Source organism: Coturnix japonica, chromosome 12, assembly GCF_001577835.2.
Source record: "Coturnix japonica isolate 7356 chromosome 12, Coturnix japonica 2.1, whole genome shotgun sequence".
NCBI classification, from domain to species: domain Eukaryota; kingdom Metazoa; phylum Chordata; class Aves; order Galliformes; family Phasianidae; genus Coturnix; species Coturnix japonica.
In genome coordinates, this window is record NC_029527.1 from 17,086,194 (window position 1) to 17,101,141 (window position 14,948).

Below are 14,948 nucleotides of genomic sequence, written 5' to 3' on the forward strand. Positions count from 1 at the left end.
CAGCATGTATTCAGGTACATGTGGGTAACTTCTGTTATTCTACTGAGGAGATCACTAGCATGATGGTACAAAAGCTCTGCTTTCCAGGTGCATTTTCCAAGTCAGTAATCTATGACTTGAATTGATAGTTTAACACTTGTGAGAAAATTCAAACGAAAGCAAATTTTTTTTTCTAAAGCCATATACTGCACATGCTCACCAATGTTTTCAGACAAGATACAAAAATATTTGGATAATAATATATGTAAGACATTTTGTTGCAGGATACAGAAAGTGACATAACTCTAAACAGTAAATAAATATTTACCATAATAACACTGCAGCAAAGCCAGAGGTGACACTACTGTTCACATGCAACAGCATGGCATGGATACTTTTTAGTCACATTCTTTTTTAAAATTATTATACAAAATGATAGAAAAACAAGCATACTTCGGAAGACTGCTGACTGCAAACTACACATTCCGAATGTCTGAAAACAAAGTATTATGAATTGTTATGATGTGGTACACACTTAAATAGATACTCCATGCCAGTGGGAATAAAATACTACAGTGATGTACTAAATAAAAAAAGAACAGAATATTGTAGTCTGGTTTCTTCTACACCCAGTTTAAGCCATAACTACTTACTGAAAACCAGGTGAACAGGCCAGAATTCTATTATCTGGAAGAACTTTTTAAAATCCCAGCAAATTATATGCCTGGATTATTACATACATCTGCCAAATGCTAAATAAACCTTACTTTCTGTTTAACAGATTTTACATTTTGTTAGTTACTATAAGTATTTAATTGAAAACAATTTGTGTTTTCATAAAAACCACTCAAATACAAGTTTATGCTGTTTCACAATATCTATAGAGCTCTGTTTAACACAGAGAATCACCAAGGTTGGAAAAGACCTCCAAGATCATCAGCTCAACCATCCACCTACCACCACCATTTCCCCACTAAACCACATTCCTTAGTACCACCTCTAAACGTTTATTGAATCCCTCCAGGGACAGTGTCTCAAATACCAACCTGGGCAGCCCATTCCAGTGCCTTTCAGAGAAGAAATTTTTACTAATACCCAACCTGAACTTGCCCTGGTGCAACCTGAATCCATTTCCTCTAATCCTGTCACTAATTATGTGGGAGTAGAGGCCAATCAACACCTCACCACAACCTCTTTTCAGGTGGTTGTATACAGCAAAATATGAATGGTTATAACATTCTAAGTAGGAATTAGAGTATCAAAATAGTCCAGTATCTGCAGTGACAGGTGACCAAACCTGAGAAGACTCACAAGTTGTTTTTATTAAATCCTTCTTTTTCAAATAACTTCAGAATTATTTACTCATCAGTACTGGTATAAGTGGACAACATGTTAGTGTCAATTTAATTGCCTCCTTTTTTTAAACAAAAAAGTTAATTTGTGATGTAAGGAAAGAAAGAACAGTTTGGATAGACTGTGTTACCCTCCTATTGCCCATATCCTAAGTAGTCCCATATATTGTAGAAGTAAAATCTAAATCTATATTTGAAACAAAGGGCACAGAAGTTGAATGACAAATGAGGTAAATGTACAGGTAGATACACATGTAGTATATTCTCATTAATATCTGACAAGAGGCTTCCAGCAGTAGAGAAAAACATCTAGGCAAGAAAAAAAAACCAAACAATAAACATACAGACACCTATAATCAAGAGACTCCCAGTGGACACATTTGAACATCAGCTTCCTTATTTAGATTTAAATTCAAGGGCTACTGAAAATATGAGGTTTATTTTCCAGGCTGAATACACATGCCATTGGTTGACAGCAAAGTAAGAACCAGGGTAGAAAGCTGAATGCAAAAATGGAATGGTTAACAAGAGAGGAAAAAAAACCTTTCTGTAATATTATTTGTCAGCTAAATTTCTACCTTGAATATTTTCACACACCTACAATGAATAAGAACGGATACAATTCTGATGATTTATTTATTATTATATTCATTCAATTGTAACAACTTTGACTTCTTAAGTAGAAAATGAAGAAAACCCAGCAGTCCAAGAATATGCAAAATTCTTTAGACTGTCAGAGATTTACCAGGCTGCCTTCAGAAACCTTACATAAATGCTATAAGAAAAAACTGGAATTCTAATTAAAGACAGCATAAATCAAGTAAAAGTATTCTGAAGGCAAACTGGTTGTAAATACTCATTTCAGGAGGATAACAGTTAAGCATTACATTAGGTCCGTTTTCAGGATTACACTTCCTGTTCACTATATTAACATACTGTTCAAAACAAACATCACTCCAAGAAAAAAATCTGTATAATGCTTAAAGCAACCACTATGGAAGCTGTATATACAAAGTCTTAGTTCTTCAGTGATGGGACACTTTTGTAATTCTAAATTATATTTTTAAAAATTAAATGCGCTCCAATTTCTTTGAGATATGAAGCTTTCCAGAGAAGATGAAAGGCATAAATCAGCCTTATATCACAGAACTTCAGTGCACCGTATTTTACACAGGTTTAATTCAAAGGCCTTAAAAAAACAAAAAACAAAAACAAACAAACAAACAACAACAACAACAAAAAACACCCTTATATTGTGATTTAGAGAGTTAAAAATCATGAATGTGATGTAAAAGTTATTTAAAAACCCCCTAATTCTCCTACAGAAGACACATCAAATACATCTACTTTATGAAATGGGAAAAATAATATGTTCTAATTTATGTAGTACTGTTTGATTTCTGGAGCTCCCTAGCTGTACGCTGTACTGACTCCAGTACGTACAGAGCCAAATCCTTCCTGTAGCGTTATTTACATTTTTCCTCAGCAAATCTCTGAGGCCAAATCAATCTGAAAAAAAAAATGTTGAACTCACTTCTAGTCAGATCAAAGATATTTACATCCAGTGTCCATTCATGAGGATTCCAATCACAGAAAGCAACCAGAATTGTTATAAAACAGATTTTCTGCAACCCTTCTCCTCTGAAGGTCAAGTACACTATCACTGCCTGTAACCAAGGAAGCAGAATCGATGTGTTCCTACTGCTTTGCCAGATGCTGAAGGAGTTTGTCTAATGGTAAAATTAATTTCATCCATGGGAGATATTCCCATGTTGTCAAGTTTACCCATCCCACTGGCCTCTCTGTTCTTAAGCCCCTTAACATGCTTTCTGTGAACTATGAAACAGCAAAGTGAAATTTGACAAAAGTGTTTGCTTGTAGCTTGAAGTATTTTCAAACCAATTAATTGAAAAAGAAAATCCACCATATCTCTTGTGGTGCATCTCTGAACTTAATGTTCATTAACTAAATATATCTAAAAGAATATACTCCTCTCTCAACTTGCCCAGGCCTTGCAAATAACACAAATCACTATTCTTTCTTATATGTAAGAATGAATGTAGTCAGTTTGTAACAATTGGGTGGCTTAAGTTCCATGTGTATGAAGCTGCAACGAAGGTTGACCAAAAAATGAAAAGAAAATTCTAAGGGAAATGTTTAAATTACATTACCTGAACTTCTGGAAAAGTGACCATGAACTTGAACACTTCTATGAAAATAAGCACGAATGCAGTGAATTACCTTTAGAAAGCCTTATGCAACAAATGCATGACTTAGGTTTATTTAAGTAGCTACAGTATTTTATTTCAACTTCAAGGACCCTCAGCCTAACCACTAAAATGTGCTCACTATTGATTGAAATCAGGCACTTCACTTGATACAAAACACTAATGAATAATTACTATAACTAATAGATTGTATCTATAGCACAGGTACAGTGTAACAATTAGGTGACCTGATATTTATTTAGTGTGAAGAAACTATTATTACTTAACATGTCACCAGCTTTAATTGGTCATTCAAGAAAGAGACTTATCATATCTAATCTGCATTTGTCTTACACAGAAGAACGGAATCTGAAATACAGTAATCCTCAATCACTACATAACCCTCTGCTCAGAAGTATACTTCTCACCTCAGACTTCAGAATAATTGCACCTGAACGGTGGAATTCTTGCAAGACATAAAACACACAGTAGGGGAAATAAAAGGGGGAAAAAAAAGTTGCTTCTTTTTTTAAAATTGAAAGATAAGGTAGAGTGATTGAAACTTGAAATAAAATACAAAATCAACCATCTATATAATGTCCTGTAGCAGTTAGCAGCTTTATGTGTGTATAGCTGCCTAACTTGTAAATTTCAAGGATTTGAGCAAGAAACATGTAAAATGCATCTTTAACTAGGATAAAACTTCTATTTTTAGGCCACTGAATTATATCTTTGATGGAACTTTATGCTGCACAGACACAGTACAAACATCTTCACTCTTATTTTTATATTTTTACATTATATATTCTACTGCAATAAACATCCAGTGAAGCAGAATTAGTAATTTATATCTTCTATTTCCCTATGTAAGTGGAAGAATTATTAGATAATAATGTTACAAGAGTATATATAGTCATGAAACTATAAAACACCCCTGGTTGGAAGGGACCTCCAAAAGTTCATCATGTCCATAGGAAAAAAAGAGATTAGATTATATTATTCAGCAGCCTGATTAACTGCATCTGGAAAACCTCCAGTGATGGGGATTCTACCACAACCCTGGGGAGGATGTTCAAGTGTTCAATTATTCTCATTGCACTATATTTCTTCTGTCAAGACAAAACCTCATCTGGTGCAGCTTATACCCATTTCTATGAGTCTTCTCCATGCAGCTCCTTGTAATGAGATGGCCTCCATGCCCTCTGTAGCTGCTGTTTAAGTACTGGATTATGTTTAAGATTAACCATATTACATTTTATATAATAGCAAGACTTAAATCAAGAAGAAGATGCTGAAATTACTGTAAATAAAAATTTTCACAGAAAAACACTGCCCAGAAATGGTTTCAGGTATCTACCATTCTGCTTAAAAATCTATTTTTCATTGTATTTCACTTACTGGAAACATTACACACATTCTTATGATGACATCTCTGGCATGTGCCTGAAGAAGACTATCTTGTACCATACACATAAACTATATACGTCACAAAAGGCTGAGACTCTTCAGTCCAGAGAAGAGAAGGCTGAGAAATGATCTTATCACTGTTTACAGACAAGTGCAGGAGTCAAGATAATGGGGACAGACTCTTCTTTGATGTCAAGGAACAACAGAACAAGAGGCAACAGACAGACACAGGAACACACAAAGTTCTATACTAATGCAAGAAAGTTTATCATCCAAGTGACAGAGCACTGGAACAGGCTGCCCAGAGAGGTTGTGGAGTCTCCTTCTCTGGAGATATTCAAGACCTGTCTGGATACCTACCTGTGCAGCCTGATGTAGGGAACCAGCTTTAACAGGGGGTTGGACTCCTAATGATCTCCAGTAGTCCCCTCCAACCTCTACAATTCTTTTACTACAAAATTTGACCTGTATCAGCTTGAAGAACGGGGGAAAAGAAGCCATCAATATTAATCGTAAACGTATGAGTTAAAAAAACAAAAACAAAAAACAAACAAAAAAAACCCCAAAGCCCCAGAAACCTCAACATCTCTCAAGGGTAGTCTTTAGAATTGGTTAGAGCTCAAGTCTATCTGCTTTTGATTAATAACATCTCAGGATTTATGTGACTCCCTTAAAAGTTTGTAAGAATACAACTGACTTTCCACTTCAGTACTCATACTGCAAACACTACACACAAGAAGGCAAACCGGGAGAAGAAAACAATTCTATGAAGGATGCCAAGTGTATAACACTGGAAGACGGAGCTGAAGCTGAAGAAAAGTGGCAAGGCATGGAGAACTGTCTACTTTGGCCAATTCGGTATGGTACTTCATTCATTTAACTCTCAAAGTAATGAGTGTCACTATCAAAAGTCTGCTTATAAATTCATTAATAATGGCATGCATTAAATGTGCCACAAAGAATCTGCACAAACCTCAGAAAATAAAAAAAATAGATATAATAATAATAATAAAATAATATAAAAAAAAATAAAATAAATAGAAAACGTAGAAACATACATATTTACTTATTGGCATTTTGCATCGCTAACCTAAAATGATAGTATTTGACATTTCTGCAAATGGCAAGATTAAATCTGGCTTCTTCTCTTCCATTTATCTGTTGCCATTTTATGTATACACATTGCATATATCAAAATATATAAAATACACTCGTATTTATATCTTCATTTATTTTCCCCCAAAAAACTAGTTCACATTCAACATTTTAGTTGCAGTCATATTAAATTTTTGATGTTTGCTTGCATTTTCAGTAGTTTGAAACAAGGCGTCTCCGGCCTTTTTATGATCGTTACAACCTTTTAAATAATGAGGATTTCTTCACAGCCTTGCTGTCAAGTTGCTCAACAATTTATCAAACTGATGTGCCCGGTGTTTAATTTACATATGCATTTACAGGTTTAAGTGTATGTTTGTATGAACATATGTAGACATAGTTCTGTATTTACTAATCAAATTTTGAGTACTTTCTATAGCTTATTCCCATACTACTACCTTAATTTAAAAAAAACTGCCAGACAAATGCATCAAGGGAATCAGTAGGCCACACAGTAGAAGAAATTTTTAATTCATTCTTTCACTCAAGGCTCCAGATTTCTCCAGCTTAAGATGGACACCACTGGAACTCTGAGTATTGCTTGAATGTCCTGTCAGGTCTCAATATTATAGAAAAGATAACAGAAATTAAAATAAGGCCTAGTTAAAACAATTACAAACCCAATAAGTTCAAATGCACCAAGAAACTTCTTACAAGTTTTATCTAATCGAAGTTAAAAAGAATTTCAATTGAAAATACAGTATCCAATTTTTACAGCATAAAAGATGCTTCATCTCAAGTTAGATATATATTTATTTTTACAGACCTTCTTCCTAATTAATGTTTATAGTTATTAAGTTAGTAACGGATCTTTCTGAAACATGTACATGAAATTAACGTATTCATATCTTACAGCAGCTTCAGTGTTACGCTTTGGAATGTCCTGTCACAACCACTTGTGCCCTTTGCAGAATGACAAAATTCAAACCATCATTTGCAGTTTTATTCCCCTAAATGATTCTGCTGTGATACCTTGTATGAGGCATATGAAATCAAAAGTCACCAGAGAAGCTGCAGTTTTCAGACCATCTGCATCATAGAGTCTCAGACTAAGTCTGACATTAACCCCTTTGGCTGACATGTATTACATAAGGGATTGTCACATCCAGAAATATCTTGAATCCAGAGACTTCAAAACTGTGTAAGGCATGTAAGATCTCATTTCTCCAATGTGCACTTTGTGGACAGAGAGGACAACCTTTCAGGCTGACTTGGTATGGCTAGGTCTTAGGCACTTCAGAAGTGCTTAAGAACAGCTGCATTTGAACAAAGAATCATTTGAGAAGACTTGCATCAAAACTTCACTTTGAGAATCATCCAAAATGAGAAAAAGGCCACTACCAACAATAAAATAATGAACATAAATGGGCTTACTTCATGCTTTATTAACTCTTACAACATAGTGAAACCTTATTCAAACAGATCAGCAGTATCTCTACTGTAGCTCTTCAGCACACTGTACTTCACTTAATCTCAAAACCTAAATTGCTGAACTACCAATGATATATCAGAGACACCTAAGGAGGATAAAGAAAATACAGTATGTGACAAGACCACCACAATGTTTTAAATTTCATTGCAAAAGGTATTTTCAGAAAGGCACAAGGTTCTGGGGTCACTGGGGAGAACTGAATGCAATCGAAATCCTCAAACAATGCAGCTGGCATAAACAGCCCAGTAAGCACAGAGCTCAAGACATGCAGCTGCTGGGACTCTCCCCATAGCCTCTGAAGGAGAAAAAGAAGGATGCATTGGGAGTTTATGGAAACGTGGTGGGATTGCTCCCATGACTGGAGCGTTGCAATGGATGGCTATAAACTCTTGTATGCTCTCTACGTTAGGGAATGGTATGGCTCTCTACGTTAGGGAATGCATTTATGCTACTGAGACTGTGACTGGGGATGATAACATTGAATCCCTATGGGTAAAGATCAGAGGAAGAGCTGATAAGGCAGACATCCTGGTGGGCGTCTGTTATAGACCACCAAACCAGGATGAGGAGACAGATGAGCTATTCTACAAGCAGCTGGCATGAGCTGCACGGTCATCAGCCCTTGTCCTCACTGGGGACATCAACTTCCCTGACATATGCTGGGAGTACAGCACAGCACAGAAGAAGCAGTCTAGGAGGTTTCTGGAGTGCATAGAGGATGCCCTCCTGATACAGCTAGTCAGAGATCCCATGAGGTGGGAGATGTGGAGGTTGGGGGCTGTCTTGGACAGAGTGACCATGAAATGGTAGAGTTATCAATTCTAGGTGGAGCCTGGAGGGAGAATAGCAAAACTGCTACCTTAGACTTCCGGAGGGCAGACTTTGACTTGTTCAGAAGACTAGTAGGGGCAGTCCCCTGGCATTCAGTCTTAGCGAACAAAGGGGTCCAAGATGGCTGGTTTCTCTTCAAGAAGGAAGTCTTAAAGGCGCAGGAGCAGGTTGTCCCCCTGAGCCGCAAAATGAGCCAGTGGGGAAGAAGACCGGCATGGATGAATAGAGAACTGTTCTTAAGGTTGCGGGAGAAAAAGAGAATCTACTGCCTGTGGAAGGAGGGAAGAGTGACTTGGAACGACTACAAAGAGGTTGTTAAGATGTGTAGAGGAAAAATAAGAGAGGTAAAAGCCCAGCTTGAATTTAAGCTGGCTGCTGGGGTAAAAACCAGCAAGACACTCTTTTACAAATACATCAACTGTAAGAGGAGAACAAAGGAGAATCTCCATTCTTTACTGGATGAGGCTGGGAATGTGATCACAGAGGATAAGGAAAAGGCAGAGGTTCTGAATGCCTTTTTTATGTCTGTCTTTAAAAGTCAGCTCAGTTATCCTCAGGGCTCCCCACACTCTGACCTGGTAGTCTCGGCTGGGGAGAAGACTGAACCCCCTGTGATTCTGGAAGAAGCGGTCAGGGAATTATTACTCCAACTGGACTGTCACAAGACCATGGGTCCAGATGAGATTCACCCGAGAGTGCTGAGGGAACTGGCGGAGGTGATCGCTGAGCCGCTTTCCATTATCTATCAGTGCTCCCTGTTAACAGGTGAGGTCCCAGAAGACTGGAGGCTTGCCAATGTGACTCCCATTTACAAGAAAGGTTGTAAGGAGGATCTGGGGAACTACAGACCTGTTAGCCTGACCTCGGTGCCAGGGAAGGTTATGGAGCAGATTGTCTTGAGATCATGCAGCAGGTGTGGGATGACCGGAGTATCAGACCTAGCCAGCATGGGTTCGTGAAGTGCATGTCCTGCTTGACCAACCTGATCTCCTTCTATGATTCTGTGACCCTTCTGGTGTATGAAGGAAAAAGCTGTTGATGTGGTCTACTTAGACTTCAGCAAAGCCTTTGACACTGTCTCCCATGCTATTCTCTTGCAAAAGCTGTCAGCCCGTGGCTTGGATGGGTATACTCTTGGTTGGGTAAGGAGCTGGCTGGAGGGCCGGGCCCAGAGAGTGGTGGTAAATGGAATTAGATCCAGTTGGAGATCGGTCACGAGTGGTGTTCCCCCAGGGGTCAGTGCTGGGGCCTGCCCTCTTCAACATCTTTATTGATGGCCTGGATGAGGGCATCGAGTGCGCCCTCAGTAAGTTTGCAGATGACACCAAATTGGCGGGGAGTGTCAATCTGCCTGAGGGTAGCGAGGCCCTACAGAGGGATCTGGACAGGCTGGAGAGCTGGGCTGAAGCCAATGGGATGACGTTCAACAAGACCAAATGCTGGGTCCTGCACTTTGGCCACAACAACCCCAGGCGGTGCTATAGGCTTGGGGCGGAGTGGCTGGAGGACTGTGTGGAGGAAACAGACCTGGGGGTACTGATTGATGCTCGGCTGAACGTGAGCCAACAGTGTGTGTCCGGGTGGCCAAGAAGGCCAATGGCATCCTGGCTTGCATCAGAAACAGTGTTACTAGCAGCAACAGGGAGGTAATTGTCCCCCTGTACTCGGCATTGGTGCAGCTGCACCTCGAGTACTGTGTTCAGTTTTGGGCCCCTCACTGCAAGAAAGACACTGAGGCACTGGAACGTGTTCAAAGAAGGGCAACAAAGCTGGTGAGGGGTCTGGAGCACAGGCCGTATGAGGAGTGGCTGAGGGAGCTGGGATTGTTCAGCGTGGAGAAGAGGAGGCTCAGGGGGGACATAGCTCTCTATAACTTCCTGAAGGGAGGTTGTAGTGAGCTGGGGGTTGGCCTCTTCTCTCATGTAATCAGTGATAGAACTAGAAGCAATGGTTTCAATCTGTGCCAGGGGAGATTCAGGCTGGACATTAGGAAATATTACTTCTCGGAAAGGGTGGTCAGGCAGTGGAATGCATTGCCCAGGGAAGTGGTGGAGTCACCGACCATGGGAGTGTTCAAGAAACGTTTGGATGTTGTGTTGAGGGATATGATTTAGCTGGGAAGTATTAGTGATGGTTGGACTGGATGATCTTCTAGGTCTTTTCCAACCTTGATAATTCTGTGATTCTGTGAGTTCTTTGTGACTTGAAGGTCCTTCGTGGTCATTTTAGATCCAGTTTTGGAAGGAGGTAATAGCCCTCACTCCTGCTCTACAGAGACAGCTCTGTTTAAAAACTGTATGTTGAAAACTAAGGCACTGTGCATACAATACACACGCATAACAAAATACATTTTAATGATACACAAGCTGATGCAGAGACTGAACTTGGGCCACTGATACATTGCATGGTAACAGTAACATAAACACTTAAGAAAAGCAGCATTACTTCTGCATTAAGGCTAAAGCATTTTCTCTGCTTTTCAAAATTGACTGAGGATGAATTCCTAAAATTCCTTCTGAATCACCAAGGTGCTCTATACTCTGCTATCAACTGCACACACACACACACACACACACACACAAATGGAACTCCCTCACACAATCTCTTCAGAAACATTCAGCTGGAATGCAACACATTCACAGGAAGCAACACTGCTACGGAGAAATTAAAAGCAGTGGAAACATTTGAAACCATCGAAAGGACAATTTTATAAAGCCCTTAAAAACACAATTAGTGCAAAAATACAAACAATGGGGACTGCTCAGTAACTCCTGTGATGCAGCCACAGAATAATAAAAAGCAAAGATGACTACCTGTTGCTCAAGAAGGAAAAGCAACATATAGCCTACTTGCACAGCAATGTGATCTCGTGCCTAGTGTTGTAGTTTTCAAAAAAAGACATGCACAATGTACAACTATACTGAAAACCTGCTGCAGATATAGCTGAACATGTATTAAATTATCCTGTTTGCAACTTGCCCCTGAACATTCTCAAAATTCTGTACATGGTTAATGACTTTTTTCCTTTCCTTTAATTTTATGATATTCCAAAAAGTCTCCCACTTAAGGTTAATGTCAAGTTATATGCTATGTTTTCTACTGTAATCAGTGAGCACGGATATAGTACACTAGTACTACCAGTAATGTATTTTATTATACCAGTAATGTATTTTATTGTATTAAAAACTGCATCAAACTAAAGACACCCAGTCATTCATACAAAAAAAAAAAAAAAAAAAATCAAAACGTATAGGCAACATCAATTAACTCTTAGTGATACAATGCTGCTTGCGACTACTTTTCCATGAAAAAAAATTTCATGGGGTTATGCACAAAACAGGTGTATAATTTAAGAAGGAATTGAAGAGATGAAGCCCTCTATTTACCCACCGGCTAGGAAGAAATCACAGAGCTTCACAAATTCTTGGGTAGAAGCGATCTCTCCAGTGGCAAGATACAACCATCACACTATGTTACCACGGTGCATTTCCTGCACGAGGAATTACAAATGTCACATATTTTATGTGTCTAAGATGTGATTAAAGATCTCAAGCTCTACCAGAACAGTTTAAGATATGCAGTATTTCCACTACAGGTTTTTATTCCCAAGTTGTTTTGGAAGAGTATTTTTCCTTAAAAAAAAAAAAAAAAAAAAAAAGCGCTTGCCATATTGGTATCTGATACAGAAAATCTGAGTAACAATAACTTGTCAGTTTTCACTGCTAGATTATAGATTATGTAGTATATTATAGATTATGTAGTATAATTATTGTTATTATGGACATTAAGAGAAACAAAATTGTTAAGAAAAATAACACCGTAAAGAATTTCCGATCCATTTCTGAAAACGTGATGTATATTTACCTTATGTAGCTTATTTACTTTTTAATACCAAAGTATAATCTTAGTTCAGTAGGTCAAAACAAAAACCATGAAACAAAACCAATGTCTGAAAAGTGGTCTTGTCTACAGAAGTCTTTGAGCATATTTGCTCCTCATTATTTATAAAAACTCAATTTTAAAATCACATGATTAAACAGCTTCAAAAGATATTAAACTAAATTTTAATAAAGATTTTTTTTTGTCTTTTTTGTTTGTTTTTTAAGCTAAAGTTAGCAAACTGAAAGAGACAGATTACTTCTCTTCTATGGACATGAATACATACAGTTTGCATGTTTATGGTCTATTTTCGACATTCTACCTGTTTAATATCTGAACTACATTGAATTTAAAGGCATAACTTCATAGCAAGCACAAAAATCTACTCAAAGTGTCATCTCATATATAGAGATATGAAATATAAAGCTTGATTTAAATCAACCATCCTATTGTAAATTCAATACAGTACATAATTAAAACAGGTAAACTCAAACATTTGAGATTCAGATGACAACTCAAGAGAAGAGCAGAAACTTTTCATGATCAAAATAAATTAATCATCAAATCACAAGATTTTTTTATATTATTCTTCTAAACAATCCGTAATACAGACAAGCATCTCTGCAGTTAATGGTGAATTTCCCACTTTTGCATTCCTGATAGGGAGAGGTCACTAGAACGAAACAGAGCGTTTATCATCGCTCGCACTGGTTTGTCTGACCACAGGCATAAAGAAGCACTGTTCTACAAGGATCTGCTCTGTCTATTACAAATTGGAAACAGCAAAGAAAACGTTAAGTAGTTTTCCTCTCAGAAGCTCATATGCCAATAGCTTTGGTATCTTCTTCACTCACCTCAGCCACCTGCTGAGTCTCCACTACCTGCTGAGCCAGCACCTCCACGTTGGTTGCCATGGCGAAGCAAGATCATTAGAAAACCTGTTTGAAAAAGATGCCAGCAACTTTCATCAGGCACAAAAGTGTTGGTTTTTTTCCTTTTCCTCACTGTTAAACAAGTCTCTGATATTACTTAAGAATTTACAACACTATTTCATCTATCTAAAAAATAAGATATGGTGTGGATACGTGAGTGTATATACATGTATACATGCAATATGTGCATACAGGAAATACAGTATTCAAAAAGCAAGCTGAATTCTGCTATTAGAGGCAGTTATTCTTTTACTTTATAAAGTTTATCATACAAGTTTTTTACTCTGTTATTTAAGCAGCAAGAATAAGATGCTAATTTTATAAAACAGAAAGAACTGATTTAAGCATCAATTATTAGTGCAATCTGTGGAATTCACAGATCTTGTAAGTGCTCTCCTGAACTCAAGGGATGGGAAACTTCAGATAAACTGCTCCTGATTATGCCCTGGACAAGGAAACAGCAATTTGCAATCAGTGTTTCAGTAAACTTCTATTGAGTCATTCCAACAAACTGCCATGATCACCCATACAGTAATCTACCACAGTACAGGTAAAGTTCTAGATTACATCTAGAAACCATTTTGGATAACAGAAAATACATTTTAATTATAATGCGGTAGTACAGTCAGTCTGACATGAGAGTACTACAGAACTGCTTTATACTGTTGTGGGTATCTGTACCTTGAGCTTTATGCAGAAGAAAAAAGAACAAATATTTTCTGTATCTTATTAATGATTCTCATAAGGGCTGTGTTTCCTCAAAGTTAAATTTTACTAAGGTTTCAAATTCCTGCACTGACTTTCTTCTTACAAAGTCAGAAATCATAAGACCACCCAGGTGTAGGTAATGAAACTGCATTCCTGAATAGCAGCATATTTGACGTTTCACTGACAGCCTTCTGCTGATACTTGCAAAGCAATCATTCCACATAAAGTTAAAAAGGAAAAACAAACATAGCAAACCACCTACTAACAACACTTAACAGAAAAATACATTCGTGTCTCCAGCACAACACCCTCCCTCCAAACTCAACTTTTACAAAGCTAGTGCTGTTTAAAATGTTACAGTTCATTCATAGTTAAATCCTACTGTGGTAAACTAGTTGTGTAAATGATCATATATATCAGTGGAAGACATTTTCTTAAAGTCCATTAAAAAAACCAAAAACCATGACATGCTCATGTTTTCTCAGCACTTTAGGATGAAGGAAGCATTGAAAATGAGATTTTGTTCCTAAGAACACCTCTTTAAGACTCAATCAAGTTTTCCTGTGGTAAGTCACTTAACAAACTTGTTGTGAGTTGTTATCCACCAAAATCCTTTACTCTTTCAACAGAAAGCAACACAAAAAGCAGATTCTGCTGCCTAGCAAAACCCCTCAAAAAGAAAAAGAGAGGGAAAAAAAAGTATCCAAGTCAACCAACAAAAAAGGCAGAACACAAAAACAGGAAAAAAAAGGAAAAAAATGACCTGGAGCACCAGGAAAACAATCCCAACACAACAGGACAGCAGCCAACTGAACACACGTTCATCTCCTGTCCTGTAACAAAGAACTCCTCACACTCTGTTCAGTGTTTTATGGGAACAGTCCTACAAGTTTGACACAAAGCAAAGCCGAGTTCAGCTGTACTGAAACCTCCTCCTACTGATCAGTGGGGCTGCTTTCTGCACACTGCGTACCGACCAGCAGCAGCTCAGCATCGCCCCAGCGGGAGCCTGGAGTACAGAACGGGAAACAGGGGTCGGCAAGAGCGGCTCTGCTGAGGACCCGCG

At 38.0% G+C, this 14,948-nt stretch overlaps 1 protein-coding gene across 7 annotated transcripts in view; it reads right to left on the reverse strand.

Moving 5' to 3' along the window:
• NR2C2 (nuclear receptor subfamily 2 group C member 2) overlaps positions 1–14,948 on the reverse strand; it is a 45,050-nt gene that overhangs the window by 28,928 nt on the left and 1,174 nt on the right. For 4 of the 7 annotated variants that reach the window (XM_015874859.2, XM_015874863.2, XM_015874860.2 and 1 more), the window contains one exon: positions 13,097–13,180. In XM_015874859.2, the coding sequence (XP_015730345.1) occupies positions 13,097–13,156 (60 nt within the window). In that variant the 5' untranslated portion in view covers positions 13,157–13,180. Of the gene's footprint in view, positions 1–5,305; positions 5,420–11,753; positions 11,854–13,096; positions 13,181–14,948 lie in introns of those variants that run through there. The other 3 variants (XM_015874864.2, XM_015874865.1, XM_015874866.1) reach the window with 2 other exon arrangements.